The sequence below is a fragment of the Theobroma cacao genome, chromosome 1 (assembly GCF_053813885.1).
Source record: "Theobroma cacao isolate CCN51 chromosome 1, ASM5381388v1, whole genome shotgun sequence".
Classification (NCBI taxonomy): domain Eukaryota; kingdom Viridiplantae; phylum Streptophyta; class Magnoliopsida; order Malvales; family Malvaceae; genus Theobroma; species Theobroma cacao.
In genome coordinates this window covers 11,746,824-11,769,389 of record NC_142639.1, presented here as the reverse complement: position 1 = coordinate 11,769,389, position 22,566 = coordinate 11,746,824, and the positions used below count along the sequence as shown (strand labels likewise).

At 33.7% G+C, this 22,566-nt stretch overlaps 3 protein-coding genes across 11 annotated transcripts; all 3 read left to right on the top strand.

Moving 5' to 3' along the window:
• The first annotated feature begins 2,187 nt into the window (after positions 1-2,187).
• On the top strand, positions 2,188-7,625 carry LOC18612315 (Acid phosphatase/vanadium-dependent haloperoxidase-related protein). Its single transcript, XM_007049058.3, has 5 exons — positions 2,188-2,471; positions 4,218-4,374; positions 6,121-6,171; positions 6,282-6,374; positions 7,274-7,625. Exons 1-5 carry the CDS (start codon positions 2,308-2,310, stop codon positions 7,331-7,333), a joined length of 525 nt encoding a protein of 174 aa, XP_007049120.1. The 5' UTR covers positions 2,188-2,307; the 3' UTR covers positions 7,334-7,625.
• Positions 7,626-7,768: 143 nt separating this feature from the next.
• Positions 7,769-11,594, top strand: LOC18612314 (glycosyltransferase BC10-like). Of its 7 annotated transcripts, XM_018129043.2 has the most exons (11): positions 7,769-8,259; positions 8,353-8,392; positions 8,511-8,627; positions 9,478-9,578; positions 9,695-9,766; positions 9,894-9,975; positions 10,337-10,417; positions 10,548-10,598; positions 10,743-10,802; positions 10,936-11,082; positions 11,187-11,594. In XM_018129043.2, exons 1-11 carry the CDS (start codon positions 8,129-8,131, stop codon positions 11,364-11,366), a joined length of 1,062 nt encoding a protein of 353 aa, XP_017984532.2. In that variant the 5' UTR covers positions 7,769-8,128; the 3' UTR covers positions 11,367-11,594. The 7 variants fall into 7 exon arrangements, with proteins under 7 accessions (XP_017984532.2, XP_088662147.1, XP_017984542.2 ...); XM_088806021.1 differs by having other exon boundaries at positions 7,769-8,392; positions 10,752-10,802; XM_018129053.2 differs by having other exon boundaries at positions 7,769-8,392; positions 11,009-11,082; positions 11,276-11,594.
• Positions 11,595-14,719: 3,125 nt separating this feature from the next.
• Positions 14,720-21,178, top strand: EMB2795 (condensin complex subunit). 3 transcript variants are annotated; one of them, XM_018129036.2, is made up of 13 exons: positions 14,720-15,124; positions 15,343-15,444; positions 15,912-16,029; positions 16,612-16,682; positions 16,756-16,816; positions 16,896-17,096; positions 17,202-17,482; positions 17,573-17,717; positions 17,801-18,069; positions 18,170-18,200; positions 19,207-19,346; positions 19,589-19,705; positions 20,624-20,822. In XM_018129036.2, the coding sequence occupies exons 1-13, from the start codon at positions 14,867-14,869 to the stop codon at positions 20,672-20,674; spliced, it is 1,845 nt and encodes a 614-aa protein (XP_017984525.2). In that variant the 5' UTR covers positions 14,720-14,866; the 3' UTR covers positions 20,675-20,822. The 3 variants fall into 3 exon arrangements, with proteins under 3 accessions (XP_017984525.2, XP_007049115.3, XP_007049111.3); XM_007049053.3 differs by having other exon boundaries at positions 14,723-15,124; positions 20,638-21,178; XM_007049049.3 differs by having other exon boundaries at positions 14,726-15,124; positions 17,813-18,069; positions 20,638-21,178.
• Positions 21,179-22,566: the final 1,388 nt, after the last annotated feature.

Here is a 22,566-nt window from a genome sequence, read left to right as displayed (position 1 = left end):
AAAATTTAAATATTTTTTATTACATTCACATGGTTTCACGTTAAGATCATAACATCTTCTTCTATTTCAACAAAAGGCTTATTATCCTTAGTCTGTGTGATACTGTTTACTTTAGACTACTGGCCTCACAGTTTTATGTTACAAAAAGCACCTCACAATTTGAAAATGGTATGAATCCTTAAATGCCCATTATCATTCTAGTACACAAATAATGTGGGATTCATGACTCCCCTTTAAGAGTTTCTTTTCAATATATGATCTATGGCTCCACCCACTAGGAGCATATCCTTTTTATGTGGGATTCACATGGTTTTATGATAGGATCGTGATATCAAAAAATGTCACGGATCTCACATTAATAATAAATAGAGTGAGTCTTGAGTATATAAATATAGATCTTTCACTACCTATCAAGCATATATTTTGAGATAGAAACGTGAGCTCGTAATAAGTGGTATCAGAGCAGACTCAGATCTTCATTGATGTGGGTCTCTATAAGAGATATAAGATTCGAAGTAGATTCAGACTAGTGTAAGAGTCCCTCTTTTCTATGAGTAAAATCGAATTAATGTAAGAGTCCCTCTTCTCTATAAGTAAAAAGCTAGTGTAGGTAAATCGAACTAGTATAAGAATCCTTTTTCTCTATGAGTAAAAAATCAATACATCGAGATGCACGATTAGATAGGTAAAAACACTAGTAAGAGATGGGTAAAATTAAATTAATGTAAGAGATGAGTAAAATCGGACTAGTGTAAAAGCTATTCTTCTTTATGAGTAAAGAGCCATCGAGATGCACAATTACATGAGTAAAAACATTAGTAAAAGATAGGTAAAATTGGACTAGTGTGAGAGATGAGTAAAATCGAACTAGTGTAGAAGCCCTTCTTCTCTATGAGTAAAGAGCCATCAAGATGCACAAAAAATCCTTCTCTATGAGTAAAGAGCAATCGAGATGCACAATTGAATGGGTAAAAATATTAGTAAGAGATGGGTAGAATTGGGTTAGTGTAAGAGATGGGTAATATTATACTAGTGTAAAAATCCTTCTTCTCTAGAAGTAAAATTAGTAAAAACATTAATAAGAGATGGGTAAAATCGAACTAGTGTAAGAGTTTGTATTCTCTATGAGTAAAGAGCCAGTGTATCGAGATGCACAATTGGATTGGTAAAATGGGTAAAAAGCCAGTGCATCAAGATGCACAATTGGATAGGGTAAAATATTACAAATTTAAAAAGCTAGTGCATCAAGATGCACAATTGAATGAGATAGAATGTCACAAATTAAAAGAGCTAGTACATCAAGATGCACAATTAGTGAAGTAGAATGTCACAAGTTCTACATTAAAAATATTAGTAAGAGATGGGTAAAATGAGTAAAGAGTCAGTACATTGATATGCACAATTGGGCGATGTGGAATGTCATAGATTTCATATTAATAAAAAATACATAAAAATAATAATATTCACAATTAAGTAAGGTAGAATGTCACAGATTCCATATTAATAAGAAATGAGTGATATAAGGATCGAAATAGACTTAAGTGAGTCCCATGAGAGACACAAGGGTCAAGATAGACTCAGATTAATATAGAATGTTACAGATTTCATATTAGTAAGAGATAAGTAAAAGACAAGTGCAGGAAACAGATTACATATGACTAAAAGATGAATGGATATTGGATATATAAACATAGACTTTCGTGATAAAGTATATGATTCAAAATAAAAATATAAAAAAATAAAAATTAATTTTAAATTTTTTAATAGTTTAAAAACTTTTTAAAGTATTATGCATAATTAAATAAATGTATATTCAATAGAAGAAATAAATAAACAAGTGCAAAAAATAATTAAAAATTCAAAATAAAATTAGATGAAATTTAAAAAAAAAAACACTTTTTAAGCAATTTACCAAAAGATCAGTCATTTGTGCATTTTTCTTTTTAAAATTTCTTGCCGAATAATTATCTGCACTTGCGCGCACTAGAATTAACAAAATTCCAAATTCTTTATTTCTTTCCTTCTCAACTAATCCACCCCCCCCCCCCCCCCCCCCCCCACCCCCCAATAATAATATAAACAATTCACTAAGCGCCAAAATTTACCAGTCCACTAGTGGGCCCATTCTAGTTGGAGGACCCAGCGCCTGCCTTCCGTGGGCCCTTCTCTTTTTCGTTTTTCCTCATTTTGTTATTTCTCTGAAGCGTGGTCGCCCGAGGCTGCTGGAGGGAGGCTTTGACGAATCGAGATCAAGCTCCTCATAGATCCAAAGCTTTTTTGGAAGGCACAAACAAGAAAGAAAAGCACATGGACGAGGTGATGACGGCAGCTGATGCGAGCTCATCCAGAGGCAGCGAAGCGACGTCTTTTGCGTCGTCTCCGTCGTCGAATCTGCTTCCTAACAACCTCCCTCTTATCACGGCCTTCCTCGCCTTCGCTCTCGCTCAGTTCCTCAAACTGTTCACCAATTGGTCCGTCCTTTCTTAATCTCAGTTTCATTTTTTTTGCTCATTTGCATGATTGCTTGCGCATTTGTTTAAACTTATTACCATATTCGAATTTCAGTTGCAATTTTTCGAATTTCGTTATTTTGTTGTTGTTTGATGAAAATGTTATAAACTCGAAACTTGGAATATTTTGGAATTTGGTTTAGTCCTCAAAAAAGATGCTTTGACTGTCAACTGCTCATAAAATACTTAACTGTTTGCCAATAAATAGAAATGTTGGCATATTTGTTAATTTAATGAAAACCCTGATTACTAAAAACTTGTTTACTTTAGCCTTGTCGGGGTAACCTGTGTTTCAGCTTTCCTGCGATTTGTTCAATTGAATGACTAGTAGACTCAATTTCAATGAGTGATCACTAAGTTTTAACCTGCATCAATATGGTAATCTAATAAGGACATTGGACTTTGAATAAGAGAAGTTATATTTTAGGTATGGAATTAGTTAGATGCAATGTATGAGTTCCTCATAGGAAAGGGAAATGCCGAATTAACTGAAAATGGAATGTCAGTTGGAAGTTTTTATGGGATTTTTTAGGGAATTTTGTCTTTTGTTAATGGTCTTGCAAAAGCTAGAGGGAAGACTGGTTCCCATATGCTTATCTGGTTTCCTTGTGTAAAAAGGATTGCGTGTATCTCATTCTTATGGGATTTCTTTTAGTGCCCCAGATCTAGTACTGTATTTCTAGGTGTTTAAGAGGCATGGTGGTTTTCTTTCTTTCTTTTTTTCTTTTTTTTTTTTAGGAAAAGTAAAAGTAGATTTGATAGAAATAGCCAAGAGTGAAATGCCTCCATTTTTCTTCAGAAATTGTGAAGAACTGAAAAGAAAATGCTTATTGATGTTAAAGGAAGCCTTAAAAACATTTGACATTTTCCTTTCAATCACCCTCTTTCTTAAAATTTGTTGAATGTAATATTCTAGATTCTCAATGGGCGATGGACTATTGAAAGCATATGCTAATGATTGCTTTTGGTCCTGGTTTCAGAGTCAAAACCACTTACGGTTTGAATTGAATTGTTGAGGCAGTTTATGTTCTATCTTTGTATCCAGTATCATTAGCTGATCGTGTAACCTTGTCTTGATAGTCTAGGCTTAGATCTTTTCTTTTCTTTACCCCTCCATTTTAGGGCTTATCTTTTCTTTTTGTAAAGGCATTTTAGGAGAGTTTCATATAGATGAATTTCATCGGCTCTCATCATTTAAAAAAAAAAAAAAAATTATTCACTAGGCTCTAAATAATTGTTTGTGCAAAACTTGTTCAATGCAGATGTTGTCTTACAATTCCACCATAAGGAAGACAATAATGACTTTACAACTTTATATGAGAAAGACTTCCTAATAGTTTAAAGCAATTACCAATCAAATAAGATCTAGGACTACATTCAAACTAAGACACTTGAGAGGATTGAAATATGGGAAATCACTTTCCTGCTTTTGGAGGTAAAAGTAGCAAATACATCCCTGGTAGTGGAAATTAAAAGGTTGTTCTTTGTAACCGTTTAACTCAAAGGTTTGGCTGTAATTAATTGTGTATCCATGGTTTTTCTTTGGGTTAAATTTTTGTCACTTGTATAGGTAGTTTATTTATTTACATTTTGACCAAGCATATGTAGTTAAATTAGGTTTTCAAGTTTCAGTTGATTATAATCACAGGCCCAATACTTTCAGAATAGTAGCTCAAATATTTGAACTTGTTTCTCCTAGATACTCAGGTTTAAAGAAGGGCGATGGGATTCTAAGAGAATGATTGATTCAGGTGGTATGCCATCATCTCATTCTGCAACTGTGACAGCTCTAGCAGTTGCTATAGGTCTACAGGATGGGACAGGAGGACCAGCTTTTGCAATTGCAGTGGTCTTGGCATGTGTCGTATGTGCTTCCTAACTTTTCATTTGTTGTGGTGACATTCTCACATATGACCTATCTTTTCATTGCATGGCCTCTTTTTTATTTTTCTTAAATCTAATTTTAGAATCTATATCAAATTTGCGTATCTCTGATATTTTCATCTTTCAAATTTGCCCTCAACTTGATGAGTTTCAATTTTTTTATATTTATTTTCTATTCTATTGCAAATTTTTAGTTAGAAATTGTTCAGGATGATGGCCAATTTTGCAACTAAACTTATACCCAATGTTTCAATTTGCCACTCTTAATTCTTTTCAATTAGCCTGCTGAATTTAATTTTTTGTGCAATTCTGCTTAAAAATTAATGAAAGCAGTCACATGCAAACATGTAGCTCTTATATCTTTTAAGTTGGTGTGTCAGCAGTAATGGTGATTAAGGAAAACAAGTGGCTGATAGGTCATGATGATAAAATTGATAGATAACTTAATCAGAATAAAGCCTTATTTAATCTAATTAAGAAAAATAATTTATTAAGATAGACAGAGACAGACCTCTCTCTCTCTCTGGACCCTCCTTGCTCCTACTGGCTTGGGAATGCTGCAGGCGAGCAGCCACCTGCTGGCCAGTGGCAAGCCCTCCTTTCCCTTTGCTTTTCTTTCTCATTCCTTTTCTCTCCTATCTCCATCCCATAGACCTGAACTACCTGTTCAGAATGTAGGCAGCATGTTCTTCAACAATGTTGATCTCTATGGTTTTTTGTAAATCTTCCACAGAATCTTCGCTAAGCTTCTCTCTCCTTCCCATAATCAACAGTCCTCTAGAAATTTTGCAGCAATTCTGTCCTACAATGCATATCATCTTGACAGGATTTAAGGCAATTGCGTTGATGCACTTGGTATGGTATGTGTTTCTTTTGTAACAATTTGTTATTATGTTGTTGTTTCCAAAAGAGTTTAAGTTTGGTTTGCTCCCAATTGTTTTGAGTGATACTGATGTGAAGAGATTTGGCTTTTATTGTCCAGATCAAGTTCAAAACTGATTAGTGACTTGATCTGGATAACAAATATTTGACAGAATGTTGCTCCCTGGTGAATTTTTGAATGAAACTGGATAAAGCTAAAGTTCAGTTGGTAACTGAATGACTTTGGAGTTTCAAAATTAAATATTGGTTACATAAGTTCATTGGTGAAGCCTTTATACCAATTTCCTATGGTTTTCTTGTTGCTTCCTATATAACACTTGGAATTCTTTTAGCTGCCAAGAGAGCATACTCTGTAAAAATTTGCTTAAGCTTTATCTAGGAGGACATATTTAGAGAAGTTTCCGCATGTGGTAGAATTACACCATAGTTCTGCGAGATCAAGTTATTGCTGCTACTTTAGACTTTTGCTTCCCTCATAGTTGACTCTACATTCTATACCAGAAAGCCAGATTGGCTGTTTCTTGCTTTCGACCTGGAGACCCACTTGCTTAACAACAGAGAATAGAAGGCATGAGGACTAAAACCTGAGAATTAGCTTTACGCATAGTGTTAGTAATAAGTACTTCAACTTTCATCCATGTTTGGAAGACAAAAGTGGCGGCCATAGTTCACGCTCTCCTGAATATGGATGGACGTAATCATGATTGTTACCAAAATCATTGCACTGTATTGACATTGATGCTCTTGCTATTTTTTTTATCTTAATAGTAGTTTTTAATGAGAAAGAATTCCACATGCTTGTTTTAGAGTGGTGAGTATGGTTGATGATTTTTTATATATGCAGGTGATGTATGATGCCTCAGGTGTCCGACTTCATGCTGGCCGTCAAGCTGAAGTAAGTCCCATTTTGCATGAAATGTAGATACAAAGTTTATTTGTCTTTGATACACCTATATTGTGAAGTCCTGATACACTCTTTTCATATTTTTCTTTCTATGTTGGCAGCTGCTGAATCAAATTGTGTGTGAGTTCCCTCCTGAACACCCATTATCTAGTGTGAGGCCTCTGCGTGAATTACTTGGGCATACTCCACTCCAGGTCTGCTTCTCTCTACACTGTACAAATAGCTAAGATAACTACTGCTTATTGCTTAATTAGTTCTTCCAAAAGCATTTGTTTCTCAGTATATCACTGTAGTTCTGTATTATTATAAAAATTTCAATCAGTTTGTAAGCCTGAAATCACAGAGGTATTCCACCCTTAGTGTGTAGCAAACTCAAAAAGTGAAATAATGATTTTAACACCAAAAGCAAAAGATAGGAGTAAGCAATGCCTTGAAGGCTTCAAAGTCTACAGTTGACATCTCCAAAACATAAAGGCTTTTTTAGCCTGCCAAACGTGAAATCCTTATGAATTGCTGATATCTGTTGGCAACCCTGCCCTCTCTCTATATCTTTAAGAACATAAGTCTGGATTTATGAGTCAATTATCACTTCCCAGCTGCAAAACAATAAGGTTTAACCTAGAGCACAGATTTTTGTTCTTTATTTTCTCTTAAAGAAATGGCTTGTTACTTAAGGACCATTTGGTTGATACTTTTTGATATTTTCTTTTTCCTTCTTTTTACAAAAGAAGAATGGATAGAGAAAAGCAAAAAATGAACAGAAAACAAAAGGCAAATAGCAAAAGTATCAACCAAATGGAGCCTTAGTAAGCCAGAAGAAGCACTTCATAGTTTATGAGATTATTGCGCCCCTCATAGTAGTGCTTACAACTTAGTATAGGTTCAAATTTTCTGTGTAATTGAGTCTACAAAGTAATGATATCAGCCTTCTCTCACATATATGAGATGGGATTAAGCATGCAAATGTATACAATCTACCAAGGTGAAAAAGAAAGGAGGGTAACATCCATTGTTGAGGGAGACATCTGTATTTTAAGCATTTTAACAATCTTACCAACGGGCATAAATAATTGATGTATATGATATGGTGCAGGTTGTTGCGGGTGCTTTGTTGGGATGCATAGTGGCTTTTCTGATGCGAAATTCCGGTTAGGATGTTACATAAACAACATTGATTCTTTTTCCATCTCAGTAATGGGATGGAGTATGCATCAATCTCAGCAAGGAATGGAAGAAAGAGTTGGTGTCACACTTTGAGTTTCTATTGTTGAAGCCTTGTAAAGTGGTTGGGGACAAATAGGAAATGATTTCTGTTTACTACTGACGTCACTTATATACTATGTCTGTCACTAAATGTTGGACTTTATAGCTTTGCCAATTCTTTTAGGATCAATTACATAGCATGAATACCCTTCCTCAATTCTATTTCATCATTCATATTTTTATATTGATTGTTGTTTGCTCCTGATATGCCTTCTGTAAAAACCTAAAATCAGAGGTTGCAGATACTCTTGAGACATCAAAGGACAACAATCAAGCTCTGGGAAACATAATGTATTGCATGGGAAACTGAGATAGATGATCATAAATTGTGCGTATATAATTGTGATGATCAGACTTAACCGGGAAGCACTTGGACGGTTGCTGCTGGTTTACCCGGAAATCCCTCGTAACAGCTCATTATTAATTAAGCAAACATGGGGGAAGAAGCTTGAACAGAAGTCTGACAAGTGGGAAATACAGTAAAACCCGCTAAAAACACATTTGACGTGCTTCTCCATAACAGCTTTTCTTAACAAACTCTAATGAGGAGCTTAACGCTTCATTCCACTCTAATGCACTTGAACCCCTTTATAAATGCTCTGCTCCATTCTTGAAACTGTCCCCCTTATACCCCTCCATGCCATTTACTTTGCGTGACAAAGCTTGCTTGCTCCTTAACTAAGCCATGAAGAAGAAGCGAGCAACTTCATCACTTGCACGCCCACCCTTCAAGTTTGGCTCAAAACTCGTCATCCTTGTCTGTGCCGTACTTTTTCTCCTGGCTTTCCTCAGACTTCACTTTCAGACCACGCTTCAGTCTGTCATCTCTTTCTATCAGGCATCTCGTGTTTTCGGTGATGATCACTTTAAATGTACTCCTAAGATCGCTTTTCTCTTTCTTGCTCGCAGAAACCTGCCTCTGGATTTTCTTTGGGGCACCTTCCTTAAGGTTTGTTGTTTAATTACTTCTGTTTTTTCTGTCACGTAATGGGGATGTAGGCTGTGAAACTTGAGCAGTAATATGTATTCATGGCTTGTCTTACTTTGCCAATTTGTGAAACTTACAGAATGTTGATACCTCAATGTTCTCAATTTATGTTCACTCGGAACCTGGTTTTGTTTTCAATGAATCCAACACGAGGTCTGCTTTCTTTTATGGTCAGCAGTTGAACAACAGCATCCAGGTACTTCCTTTATTTAATCCATGTTGATTTGTAAGCCTCAGTTTCCGAATATACCTCGTGCAAATACTTTGCATAGTTGCATTGCTTTACAAACAACAAGTATCTTGCTATGAGTCCGAATAGGCTGCAAGACGAAGAATCCCAGGAATTTAACCTAGGATGTGTATTGTTGATGACTTGATTTATAGTGTGATCAGGTGATAAGTTTCTTAAATTGAACAGCGTCTGGTCTGAAATCGGACAGTTCAATTTTGATCCAGCAATAACCCTCTGATGATTAAGTTGGTATCTGTGCATGAAGATGAGAGAAAACAAGAGGAATAAGAAAGTTTGAATGAGTTGCGGTCTTAGAGAAAGTACGGATACTTGTGATCTTATATATAGTTAAGGAAGATTCCTCCTGGCCATACCCCTTGGATCCACAAATCAAGCCATACTATGAGATCATGTTAACACAGGTGGTAGAATAACATTTATGCGCCCCTGCTCTCATTTGGTGTGAGCAAGATTTTCAAGACCATTACAGGTGTAATGCACATTAGGGCCTTGGCCATCCCATAAAATATATATTTATAGATCAAAACCTCTCCTCAGTTAATCCCTTTACCAGTAGTCTAGACTTGTGCTGAAGTCTTGGGATTTCTTTTCTTTCAAGTTAGCATGAACTTGAAGTCATAACAAACCAAAAAAGTTTACCATAGTTACAGTTGGATAGCATTCACCTGTTACAATATGTACAATAATTTATCTACTCTAAGTTCAGTAGCTTTCATCCATATCCTTTGGATCCAAAGTGCTTGGTTTTTCACAATATATATATATATATATACATACAATATTCATCTTCCAGGTAGAATGGGGAGAATCAAGTATGATAGAAGCAGAGAGATTACTATTTGAAGCTGCTCTAGATGATCCAGCAAATCAGAGATTCGTTCTTCTCTCTGATAGGTTAGTGATAGGAAGAGGGGGAATAGTAAAAGATAGATTCACTCGTGAAGTTTTTATCCTGCACTAGCTGCATATGTGTCAATAATCCTTAGATCTATCCTTTGTCTATTTTACAGCTGCATACCCTTGTACAGTTTTGGCTATGTTTACAGCTACTTAATGTCTTCTTCAAAAAGCTTTGTGGACAGGTATATGTAATGTTAGAGTAAATCAAAATGAATTTTCTTAGTGATGTATGTATGTAACAAATCTTCTAATTGAATTCATAGCTTATGCAGTAGGTAAGCTGAATGTTCAGTAGTCTGTTTTGTGTAGCTTTATTGATGTTAAAGAAAATCGCTACAGTCCTGAGATGTCTCCTGTCATACCAAAGGAAAAATGGAGGAAAGGATCGCAGGTTCCTCCTTTCTTTATCTATTCTACCTGTCCATTTTTCATCTTACTATTATAGGAAGCTATATTTCTCAAGTTAATGCATCTTGAAAAGCATCTTAAAATAAGTTTTAAGGAAAGGAGCACCTTTTTCCATTTCTAACGGAAAAACTTGTTGGATCCAATATAATCTACTAATATCTTAGTGAACAAAGCACTCACCATTGAACTTGGAGCTGACAGGTTGAGAGCAATCAGTTCTATACTCTCTTGCACTAATAACCTATTCATCCAAAATCTTCTGCAATTTAGAATATAGAACTGCATTTTGTCCAATCAGTCCATTTTAATTTGTCTATGATGAAAATTTTACTTAATGATTTCAGTGGATCGCGTTGATCAGAAGACATGCTGTAATTGTCGTAGATGATGATTTCGTTTTTCCGGTTTTCAGGAAATTTTGTAAGGTACAGAAAGCCTTATATTCCATGCTCCTCAATTTTCTTCTGATATGAGTACTAGTCTAGGATACTGTCTTGATGCTATGGCAGTTGAATGCAATTAATAATTGTATATTGTAATGTTGCTTATGTTCAGCGTTGGCCGCCTGCAGACCTAATAAAGAGAAGGCAGATACTGCAGGCTTTTGTAAGTTAACAAAGTCTTGCCATATATATATATATTCCTGATAAACAGGGCAAAATAACTGTGTATCCAACATTTATATTTGTATACAAATAATTTCTTTTTGGTTCAATCAAGTGATTGATGTTGTCAGCGATTGCCTAGTAGGTATTTCAGAATGGCCATAACTGTATACCTGATGAACACTACGTCCAGACGCTGCTCAAAGTAAGCAACCAACTGCCCTTGTATAGGTGATCTGTATCAAAGCTTGAATTTCTTCAGATGTATGAATTGTTCCTCTATATATGATCCTTAATTTTACTTTCTGGGCATTCCATTCTTCTACTTGTACAATTAGATGAGTGGGCTTGAAAACGAGCTTGAAAGAAGGACATTGACTTACTCATTATGGAATCAATCTGCTGAAGCAGGGGAAAGGAGGTCTTGGCACCCTTTTAGGTTCAATCATGCTGATGCAAGTCCCCAACTAATCCAAGAAATAAAGGTGAGTGATTGAACCTCGGCTAGCTTTATGCCAAGTATATATTTCGGAATTGTCATTTTTGCTATCAGTCTCTAGATTTGAGAATGCTGCCCAAATTGGCACAGGTCATCAACCATGTTTACTATGACTCTGAGAACCGCAAAGAGTTGTGCCATGTTAATATTACGATTGCACCTTGTTTTCTATTTGCAAGGAAGTTCACACCATTGGCAGCCGTGCGCCTGTTGACTGAGCGCTCCGTCGATCTTCAGGATGCTGCTTCTGTATTTCATGCAGCACCTTGACCACCATTTATTTGGGAAGAAAAACACAGATAGCATACAAGTAGAAAAAGCACAAGATACCATTTTGTTCTTCATTAAAGCTTTCAGATAAGAGGAAGATGGTTTCCCCCTTCTTCTTCTTCTTCTTTTTTTTTTTAATTAATGTTTAAGTTAATATGAAAAAATTAATATAGGTTTAGGTGCTTCGATATTAAGCTTACGGCCACGAGCATATGCCACGCTGTGTTTCTACTCTAATTGAAAGTAAGAAGATTACGACAAGTTTGAACTAAAACAGGATACATCACTAATCTATTGACAATCATATGATAATGACATGATTAATTAATATCCATCATATTACAAGTGAGGTAAGTACAAAATCGTGATAATAGTATTTTTCAGCTTCCAAAGATTTTAATATGGTATTATATATTATTAATCTTTTACACTTCATAATATTTGATATTATTGGAAATCAATATTTTACAAATTTATTCAATTTATTTCTATTTGCATCATATAAATTATACTACAATATATTAATCTGGATTATTTATATTTTTGATAATATAAATATTTATCAACATATTATACGTAATGTTTTAGTATTCTATAATTTTTAAATTAAGATTCTTAAATATGTATAATTACATAAATAAACATACGTTGAAATGATACTCCATATATTACAATGATTGATGTAGAAATAGATGTTATATTGATAAATCTTACCATAATAATATTCACATGTAATTTTTGAATTCAAAATAAGTCATTTTAAAATATATTCAGCATATACCAAGATTATTTCATATTAAAAAGAGTTAATATTCCTCCTCAATATTATGCAGTGAAGTTCAAACTTCCGATGATACATTTAAGCGAGTCAAACTCTCATAAAAGCTGCTATCAACTGACCACAAGTCCATATAACATATTCTTCATCCGTGTATTGGATGGATCCAAACTCCGACCAACAAATTGATTTGCTATGTACTGCTAAATTTTCATGATTTGTTATGTACTTTTAAAATTTTTAATTAAAAGCTAGACGTTTTAGAATTTCCAATCTCACATTTAACTAGCTCAATTTCTATAAGATTTAAGTAACTCAATTTATAAGGTATAAAAACCTCAATTTCTAGAAGATTGTATCTAGTGTAAAGTTTGGGTTATCACATTCTCCTCACATACCTATGTAGCAAGGGGAGAGTGAAAAAGCTGTCAACAACTAAATTTGAGACTAGGTACTTGTTTGGCATGGCTTATTTTTAGTTTATTTACTTTTTAAAAGCAAAAGTTGAGTTAAACAGTATTTTGTGACAAGTTTTTTTAAAAAAATAACATGTTTTAAAGAATAAAATAAAAAAAAAGCTTCAAATAAATTTTTTTTTTAAAAAAAACACGCCTTCATCTTAGAACAAATTTTTTTCCCAAAAAGATTCTCTTTTAAAAAAAAGCCCCTCCCTATCAATCTCGCTCTCCTTTCCTCTTTTCTACAAATCATCCTTTTAGGGTTTTTTTATTCTTACAAAAAATTAAAAAAAAAAATTAAAATTTAAAACTGCATTAAGGTATTATTTTTTTTATTTTGTTTTTTATTTTATTTTTTATCATTTTTTTTACTTTGAAAACTCTTTTTATTATTTGATATTTTTCAATTTATTGTTTGATATAACAATTATGTGATGTTTATTTGTTCTTAACCTCTTTGTGGTGTGTATATTATTTATTGATTATGATTGAAATAATTAGTCAAATAGTTCAATAATTGTTGAGATAAATTAGATGAAAATTGAGAAGTTAATATTTGTATTAATTTGTGGTAACTCAATTTTGAAGAATTTTTTCTTTTATGTATAACACTAGGCAGCATTTTTTTGTTCGTAGAGGAAAACTTTGTTAGTGAAGACATCAAGACCTTAATAGACTTGCATAGAATTAACGTTTCAATAGGAAAATGGGTTGCCAAATGAATGGCTAAATGTGATTTTCTTAATGAGTTGGATCCATTATTAACATTACCTTAGGCTTTTTTTTTCCCTTTTTGGGTTCTCTTTCTTATATGTAACATTAGTTTTGTTCAACTTCAAAGGTCATAAATTTCAAATCAATTTCTAAAAAATAACAATAAATATTTTTATATATTCTTTTTTTATCTTTCAACAATTCATAATATTATAAGAGAAATTATATTTTTTCACACTCATCTTTTTTTATTTGATTTAATTTTTTTCTCATGATTTATTAAATACAATTTATAATAATTTTAATCAAAATTAGAGTTTATATAAGTTGTTTTGTCAAACAGCTTATCTATAAAAAAGAGCTCATAAAAAATAAATTTATCATACAATTTTAATTTAATTTTGAAAATTATTATTTTTTATAAAAATTTTATAATAATTTTTAAACTAAAAAAAAACAAGCCAAATATGCTCTTGATGGCTATATATGTGGCTTGCTAAGCGTCATAGGTTGGCCAGTGAAGGCCAGTTCGGTGGTTGGATAGTCGCGCATTTCAGTATTGATAGAAGCAAGGTAGTGATAAGAAGATGAAATTGATGATAAATAAAAAAAAATGAAAGAAAAAGTGTGAAAAAAGTAAAAAAAAAAGATATACTTGTAAAATAAAAATAATGTAAGGACAATTATAAAAATGTCAAAGATTAACAATTATTTTTCCAATAAAATTAAAAAAATTATTCAAAAAAATCCACATTAGGATAAAAATAATATATAAATTACACTTATTGATTTGTTCACAAAATATTATCAATGTTAACAATTATCCTAAATTATTCTCAATGTGAAAGTACAAGAATTAACTTATTCAAATTTGGATTACAAGAATTAAATACACTTTTTGTAATAAAAGCGTTTGATATTTAGAAAGTGTCAATTTTTTGAAAAATTAATTAATGATAAAGATCTTACTGTACTTTAATTCACAAAATGAAATAAAAAATAAAATAATTATTTCGTGACATTACAATAAAGTAAAATTATTATTATATAATATAGTTCATGAAATGAAATTATTATCTTAATATTATTTAAATATTTAATTGGCATTTAGTGTTGCATCGAAATACAGTTTTTACTCTTTTATATTTTTAATTTCTTAAAAATATGCTTTCGAAAACAAAATACATATAATGATTTGGAAAACAAATACAGTTATTAAAAGCAAAAGAAAATGGCATCTTAAATATTTTTGCAAAACAAATTGGAGGGTCAAAACGTGGTGAGAGCTAAAAGTAAAATAAACAAACGGTCTTGATTCACAAATCTCTTTACCCTGCACGCAACACAGAGTCACACCGTAAAATTGCTCCTCACTCATCCAGATTCAAAAGCATAAATTGGAGGGAAAAGAAGGGATGAAACCATTTTTTTTACTTTGAAGCGAAAGACAACTTTTCTTTCTTTTTTTGCTTCACCTCATTTCAAAATACACAGGCTCAGAACCAGGCTCTATCAATCCGTTGAAGAAGAAAGCCTAAACCCCTAAGCCAATGGCCGAAGCTCTAAGCCCTAACCCTAGACAGAGGATCCCTATGGCCTCTCGCATACAATCCCCCACAAGCCCCTTCTTCTTGGGCTCTAACGACGACAGACTCGAGCGTGCCCAGGCTCGCGCTGCACGAGCCGCCGCCGTCCGCCGAAAATCCGTCGCTCCCCATGTGCGGCCGCCTACTGATCCCGATCCTTGCCTCGCCAAGGACCAAATTCTTGAATTGTTCCACAATTGCATCAAATTGGCCAGTGAAAATGTATCTAATTCCCCTTTTTCTCTCCCTCAATTATTTATATTATAGAAAGAGGAGGAATTCTCTTTTTAGGTTTAAGTAAACGCTTTTAAAATTTGGTGAATTTCTTTTTTAATTAAGAAAACTTAGGTTTAAGTGATAGCATTGTAGTTTTGGTGGTTAGTTTGTTCTAATGTCATTTTCTTTGTACTTAATTTTGAGTTTTTCTTTTTTGGGTGCAGAAAATAAATCAAAAGAATACTTGGGAGCTGAATTTGATAGACCATCTTCGTGAAATTATTAAGGTTGAAGAGGAAAATGATGTGGAGACAAATTTTCAAAAGGTATGTTTATCTTTTTTCTTATGTGTAAAATGGTAGAAACTATATCGCCCCAGAAATCGAATTCGAAACAAATTCATAAGAAAAGATTGGGGCTATAATCGGTAGTTTAGAGTGCAGAATTTTACACGTTTTATTGCTTATTTAATGGGAAAGGCATTTCCTTTTAGTTACTGGTGTTGTTGCAATTTTAAACTCCAGTGAGTAAATTGGTGATTAGACTGAAACAAGAAGTTACTAGAATGATGTTGTTCTGAATCAGTGCATGTGCATTTCAAGGGAACATTTCTCAGAATATGAATAACTGCTGTGCATATGTTCAGCTGAAGCCATTGGTTACAACAGTGAATGCAAAACCTCTTAGATACGTCTGGAGAAAAAATGCCAAAGAAATTATGGAGTTGATAATTGATAACACCAACACCCTTTTCTACATGTTTAGAGAATGAGTTACATTTCATTTCATACAGGCCAGTTGTACTTTGGAAGCTGGTGTTAAGATTTACTCATTGAGGGTGGATTCAGTTCATTCAGAGGCATACAAGGTTCTTGGTGGGATAAATAGAGCAGGTCATGAAAATGAGCAAGGTTAGGTTTCATGGTGGTACCTAGCTTCTCTCTCTCTCACTCCAGCTTGTACCTTTGATTTGTTATTTATCAATGAAGCTCTCTGTTGCATTTGCTTTTCTTCAGATTAGATTCGTGTTTTTGCAAAACTGTTAAATTAAGAACTAAACAATGGCTAAGAGCATCATATGCACTATTTGATGGCATTAAATGCAAGAGGCAATTAAAAGGCATGCTAACAATAAGGATTTTACAAATTTTACAGGGAATTGAGGATAAACCCATGGAATCTACAAACTAATCATATTCTATGAAATATACATATACATATACATAGATACAAAGACAGTCACTCCACATATGAAGTCTAAAAGATACATTTACTTTGTGGTTTGTGATCTGTTTCATTTACTTGGGTATAACATACAATGATGCTAAGTTATTTAATCATTACATAAGAACCTCAATTGATGCATACTTATCACTAAAATTTATCATGGAAAAGTGAGAATAGGTTATGGTCTGAATTTTCTATATCTGTTGATTTGCTCAACTTTATCCTGCCAGAGTTTTGCTAAATGTGATATCATGTTACAATGCCAGACTCTGCAGTGGAGGATGCCAATGTTGATACTGCACAGGAAGGCAATTCAAAGAAAGAGACAGAGAAAAAGGTTTGTTGTCTCTAAATTTACATAAATTACCAATTCAAGAAACTAATCTATTAATAAATGTCTATATATGCAGATGTCACCTTTGTCAACGTTGGAATCATCTTTTGAGGCTCTTAATGTAAAGAAGTTTGATGGTAATTGCGCATCCCAACAATCTTGATTCCAGTGTGAGATTCAAGCTTTGATTATGATGCCATCTTTTGGCTTTTCCAGTTGCATTTGCAGTGGATCCACTCTATCATCAAACATCTGCCCAATTTGATGAAGGTGGAGCCAAGGGTCTGTTGTTGAATAATCTTGGTGTTTATGCTGGATGTCGGGTTCTCTTTGATTCGTTTGAAGTGCCAGGGAAGGAAATGCCTTGTTCAAATCAACACGATATATCAGAAACAATTGATCTATCTTTTGCTGGAGGTTTGTTTTTGGTTGCAATACATTCTTTGGACTTTGGTGTGTTTTGACATCTTTATCTGAGAACTTAGGTTTTTGAATTATGTCGTTTGTTGATCTATTTTACAGAATACATTGAGCATATGGTATTAAACATGCGAGCAAAGGATGAGATTTCACCGACTCTCAAGAATATAGTCAATCAATTCACTGAAGGTAACAGAAGGCCACTGGAGAACTTCTGCAGCCAGAGATCAACTGACCAAGCTGATACTATAAACAATGAAACTGAGTTTGATGGTGTTGCATATGAGAGTTTTGAAACTGATGCTTTGGATCATGATGACCAATCAGGCTTTGTTGATGACGAATATAATGGGGCAGAGCCAACTTTTATGGGTTATCAGGAGGTTTAGCATGTTTCCATCTCTTAAGTGTTTGAAGAGGTTAATAATGGAATTGTATGCTTCTTATCAATTAATCATAATTGAATTCCACAGGTTACTGAGCAATTTTCTTTCACCAATCCTGATGTGGACGACAGATTTGAAAAAGTTGATGAATTTTTGTTTTTGAGCTTGGGATTTTCTTCGAAACAAAATGCTTGGGCTGGTCCTGATCATTGGAAATATCGAAAAGCTAAAGGTACATGTTATGGGTTCATTGGCAGGTGCTATCTTCAATCAACCTTTTTCTCTTTGGTAGTTAATTAACATGATTTTGAGTAGGAAATATCACAGGTTCAGAGGATGTCTCTGCTGAAGAAAATACAGCAGTGTTAACAACAAAGAAAGCCAGAAATAAGAAACAAGTTGAGCCTGATATTGATTTCACAAAAGCCTTGGATAATGAAATGCCGGACATCTTTGCTCCTCCAAAAAATCCGAAGTCATTACTTCTACCTTCAAACAGAGCACCTTGTAATACAAAACTTCCTGAAGATTGTCACTATCAACCAGAGGATCTTGTCAAATTGTTTCTTTTGCCCAATGTGATGGTAATGTGTGCCAGGAGTTTGATAATAAACTATGACTTTTTTTTGAAAGGTTTTTCTCCCCATTTTGGCTTCTTTTCATAAGAAACATGTTCTTTTGCAGTGCCTTGGTAGAAGGAGGAAAAAGTTGCCAGGTAATCTTTCTTCTCAAGTAGATACTTTTTAGATTGTAGTATTTTTTCTGAATGTCTGTGAACTGCCAATCATTCGAGTCCATCTATTCCATGTTGCTAGGATTATGTAGTTCTTGTATCGCGCTAGTTGTTTCTTTAATTTTTATTCTCATATCATGGATGATGCAGCTCTCTCTTTTGTTTTCAATTATTATGAAGTTATGTGGAGAGGAGAGGAGAGGATAAGAGTTAGGCTGCTCTTGTCTTCCCTGTTTGGAATATTTTCAAGGGGGAAGGGGCATATACATTCCTTGCAAGTCTGGTTTTTTAGTTCACCTAAGAGAAGGTATTTATATTTTTTGTTGTACTCCAAACTATTTGAACTAAAACTAAAAGTTTCCTCTAATAAAACGACTGTGTATGATGGTAAAAATTTTGAAGCTAGTGTAAACTGTGCTTTCCAATCTCCAACCAAATGAAGATGATTAAGCACTCTCCCTTGTTTCATCTCGCACTGAATCCTGCTTAATTGGGTTAGATGGGCTTGGGAATATTATTCCTGTAAAAATATTTCAGGAATAATGTTAAATAATTTTACTTGATTGCCAAGAATAATACTGTTTTTTTTAATTAAATCAGTATGCATCAGGAATTACTTTCGTTATATCATTTTGTTTTATATCGTACAACGTCAGTTCTTTGAATAAGTTTTAGTTAAAAGCTGGTTTTTACTTGCTACTTAGCTTTGTGAATTTAATGTAAATGTTTATTCATTTGCCTGAATATTTTAAATATCTCAATTTGGTTATGATTTCTGATGGAAACTTTTTCTTCCCGACTCACGAATGCATATCTGGAACTTCTTTGATGCATTCTTTGAAGCGTTCATCTTAATGGTTTCTTCCTGTTGTAAAAGTTCATCGATTGAATCTTTTATTTTCAATGTTTCTATTGATGATAAAATGCTAAACATTTACTGATATACTATGATATAGTTTTTAGCTTCACATGTTACTTGATTTCTCAGATGAATCAAGGGAGCAGTGTGATGATTATGAACCACAGCCATCCTGGGACGAGCAAAGCATATTTGGCGATCAATTTGACAATGAAATTGATCATAGGGATGTTGATAACTCCGACATGCTTGTTTCTCAACCTCGTCAGGTTGGTCTTTTAGCCTTTATTTCCATGTTAGCCCCTTCATGTTGCCCACTAGAGTGACAAGGAGTTACAGGGACTACATTTTGGATTTATTGTAAATTAAAACCTCAACTACTGCCTTGAGGAGTTGAGGGTTTAGGTAATAGGCCTGGGTGGGTTATTTGTAATTTAAGATTTATCTCAGATCTTGAATATATAGTTAATAGCTAGTTCCTTTCTGGTCTTCTTTCTGATCTCATTTTCAGGTTAGTAAAATTGAAGTTAAGTATGACAAGACCTCTAAACAAGTTGATGTCCAAAATTTGAAAGAAACTATTTGGGACCATATGCAACGTTCTCCAGAAACATCTTTTCAGTGTCAGGTAAACCATTTTTCCTGGCTTTTTGTAACTTTCTTTTAATCAGAGAGGATAGTTTGTTTTTTTTTTTGAGAAGCAAGCATAGTTATCTTATTATCATCATATTGCTTCATATTAAGTGTGGTAAAGTCTCCATGAATGTGCTTTGCCCGCACATGGAGGCACCCAAATGCATCTTTGCTTATTGGCAGTGCAACTACAGGAAAACTGAAGCAGTGAAACTCATTTTCTAAAATAATAAGATAAAAAAGAGTATATCAGAGAGCTGAATCCTAGAGAATGTAGCTTAAAAGCATGTCATGTTTGATAAAGAAAAAAAATTGAAGCAGCATAATGAAATGAGAACTTGATTTGGTTAGCTAGAAGTTTGATTTCCTTCATTGACTGATAATTTTAATGTTTCCATAGGCAATTAATTGTTGATCATTGGTAGCTTGATTAAGTGTCTGCTATATGAAGATTTTGATAGTAACTTACTTCTTGCAGCTATATTTCCTATCTATAAACAAAAGAGAGCTCAGTTCCAAACCTTCATCAATAAGAACTTGTCTATTTATCATGGGCCTAGAGAACAAGGAATCATGGAAGCAACATCTTAATTACTTCAACCCAAATGCTTGACTAAGTAAATTATAAAAAACATTTGATTTGGGCTTTACTAATTGAATATTTTTAGTATTTTTTTTTGTTTCATGCTGAAATTAATAGTTTTGCTGCTAAAGAGTTGTAAAATACGTCAATACTTCAGAATATAAAGAAGCAAGAATTTAGGGTGTCTGAAAAGGCCAAAAAAAAAAAACCCCATTATGTTGAAATGTTCCAAAGCAAGAACCATAACGTGATATGGAACATGGTACTTTGTTTTTGGCGGTGGTCATTTTTTTCTTAGTTGTGACGTTGTGAGTTCTAACTTTGGACTAGTTCCTTTTGCACAGGGCTCCGAAGAGATGGTATCTTTCAAGCATCTCTTAGCTAGCTTCCCTGTTGATTGCATAGCTGCGACAACAATTGAGGAAATCTCTCCTCATCTATGTTTCATATGCCTACTACATTTGGCCAATGAGCATGGACTGAGCATCCACGGCTGTCCCAATATGGATGACCTTGGTATACAACTTCCTCACAACGGTAAGCGCACAAGTGAAGCGATTTAGATCTTCACTAAACTCATACCGCTTGCTTGTAAAGATGTTTGTCAACAACTGGGGTGCTGACTGTGAGATACTAATAGTAGTGTTGTAAGCCTAATTTTGATCACACTTCCAAGTAGGTTGCTTTTAAAGACTGTAGAGCTCAAGACTTAAGGAATTGCTGCTCCGTACCTCGGAAGCCTACATCCTTTCCAAACAATGTCGGTTTTTGTTGACAGCATATTGTTTAAATCCAGCTGATGCACATTTTACGAAACAGAATTGGGCTAATGTTACTTGAAATCTTATTTATGAGAATAAGAATATCAGAAAAGAATGTACCTGAGATGCTGTTCACTGATATCTTACAATTTTTGTTAACGTGCAACTATTTGGGATTTGTCAGAAAATTTTCATCTTGATAACTAACGGAGGGTCGTGATAAGTGGCTCAAATCTGAGATTTAGTCAGCAATATCTTTGCTAACCCGTGGCCCAACGGACATTATGAAAGATGAGTGCTTGGAGATACACTGATCCCATATTGATTAAAGCATATTAAGGTGACGTGACAGGATTATATTAGTAATTTAAATTATGATGTTAAATATAAAAATTAAAATTAAAAAAAAGTCAACAACTTTTCATATACGTTAACCCTCGCATATTACAGCAGTTCAGTTCAAACTTGTCAACTATTAAATGTTGGAAAGAGATTTTGTCTTGGAAAATTTGGAAGGATGCGGGGACGGTTCCCATGTGAACAGATACATCATCAACATTGTGAACAATTGCTCCTGTTTTTGAGAGAGAAAAAGGGGGAGAACACGAGTTAAATGCGGATGTTACAGTCATGTCATGCGTCAGTTAATATGTCTTTTTTTGTGAGATATTTGCTCAAGGGAGTGGTGGAGATTGAGAAGGAATACCTCACACTCGTACAATGGGATTGCATTTAACACCTTGCAAATTTACCAAGACAATGATTCATGACTCTTGCACAGCGGCTTTTAAAAGTATATTTACTTTTGTCTTCAAGGGTGTGTGGGAAATAATAGGTCAATTCAAAGTAGAACGATTTTTTATTTCCTTACGTTACTTTTCCTGCAGCTCATACTGTCTCTTTTGTAAGGACTTGAACCTCCAGACTCCAGAACTATTGGTCCCAATTGTGATAGAAAGAAAAAAAATTTAAGAGTTTTCTGGGTATACTCAAGAGTTAAAAGATGGATTTTGAGATTGCTGAGTTTGGAGAATGAAAATTGGGTTAGCAATAAAAGTAGACGAACAGTTGTTCTCGCAATGTACAAACCTAACCTATCTTTTTACTTTTGTTTTTCCCTGGGCAATTATGATCATCTTTATACTGACTTGTTTGGAATGCTGGTAGTGTATGAGTGAGTGATGTTTCTGTTTTGTTTTGGCTTTTTAGTGTCAGGTCTTTCTATTTTTCTGTGGTGATTCGCATTCAAAAATATTCTATTCTATGAATTATTTAAAATATTTTAAATAAGATTTTAGTTTTTTTATTATATTTAATTAATATTTTATATTTTTATTTTAAATTAAATAATTTTTATATGTAACTATTGAATCAAAACGTTATTTATTATTTTATGTCACATAGTATTGATATGTCACAGTGATGATAATGTAATATGTTAATATAATATTATAATATGATTGCATAACATTTTTATTATGTCAATGCACATGTCATAACAATTGATAAGGG

What these genes read in the sequence shown, in the direction of transcription:
- LOC18612315 (XM_007049058.3), top strand. Translation starts at nt 2,308, where the DNA reads ATGGACGAGGTGATGACGGCAGCTGATGCGAGCTCATCCAGAGGCAGC. An exon ending in CAGTGGTCTTGGCATGTGTC is followed by an intron (nt 4,375 to 6,120) that starts GTATGTGCTTCC and finishes TTATATATGCAG; the next exon opens with GTGATGTATGATGCCTCAGG. An exon ending in ATGCTGGCCGTCAAGCTGAA is followed by an intron (nt 6,172 to 6,281) that starts GTAAGTCCCATT and finishes CTATGTTGGCAG; the next exon opens with CTGCTGAATCAAATTGTGTG.
- LOC18612314 (XM_018129039.2), top strand. Translation starts at nt 8,129, where the DNA reads ATGAAGAAGAAGCGAGCAACTTCATCACTTGCACGCCCACCCTTCAAG. An exon ending in AGTTGAACAACAGCATCCAG is followed by an intron (nt 8,628 to 9,477) that starts GTACTTCCTTTA and finishes TTCATCTTCCAG; the next exon opens with GTAGAATGGGGAGAATCAAG. An exon ending in AACTAATCCAAGAAATAAAG is followed by an intron (nt 11,083 to 11,186) that starts GTGAGTGATTGA and finishes AAATTGGCACAG; the next exon opens with GTCATCAACCATGTTTACTA.
- EMB2795 (XM_007049053.3), top strand. Translation starts at nt 14,867, where the DNA reads ATGGCCGAAGCTCTAAGCCCTAACCCTAGACAGAGGATCCCTATGGCC. An exon ending in TTCTTTTGCCCAATGTGATG is followed by an intron (nt 18,070 to 18,169) that starts GTAATGTGTGCC and finishes GTTCTTTTGCAG; the next exon opens with TGCCTTGGTAGAAGGAGGAA. An exon ending in AAGGAGGAAAAAGTTGCCAG is followed by an intron (nt 18,201 to 19,206) that starts GTAATCTTTCTT and finishes TTGATTTCTCAG; the next exon opens with ATGAATCAAGGGAGCAGTGT.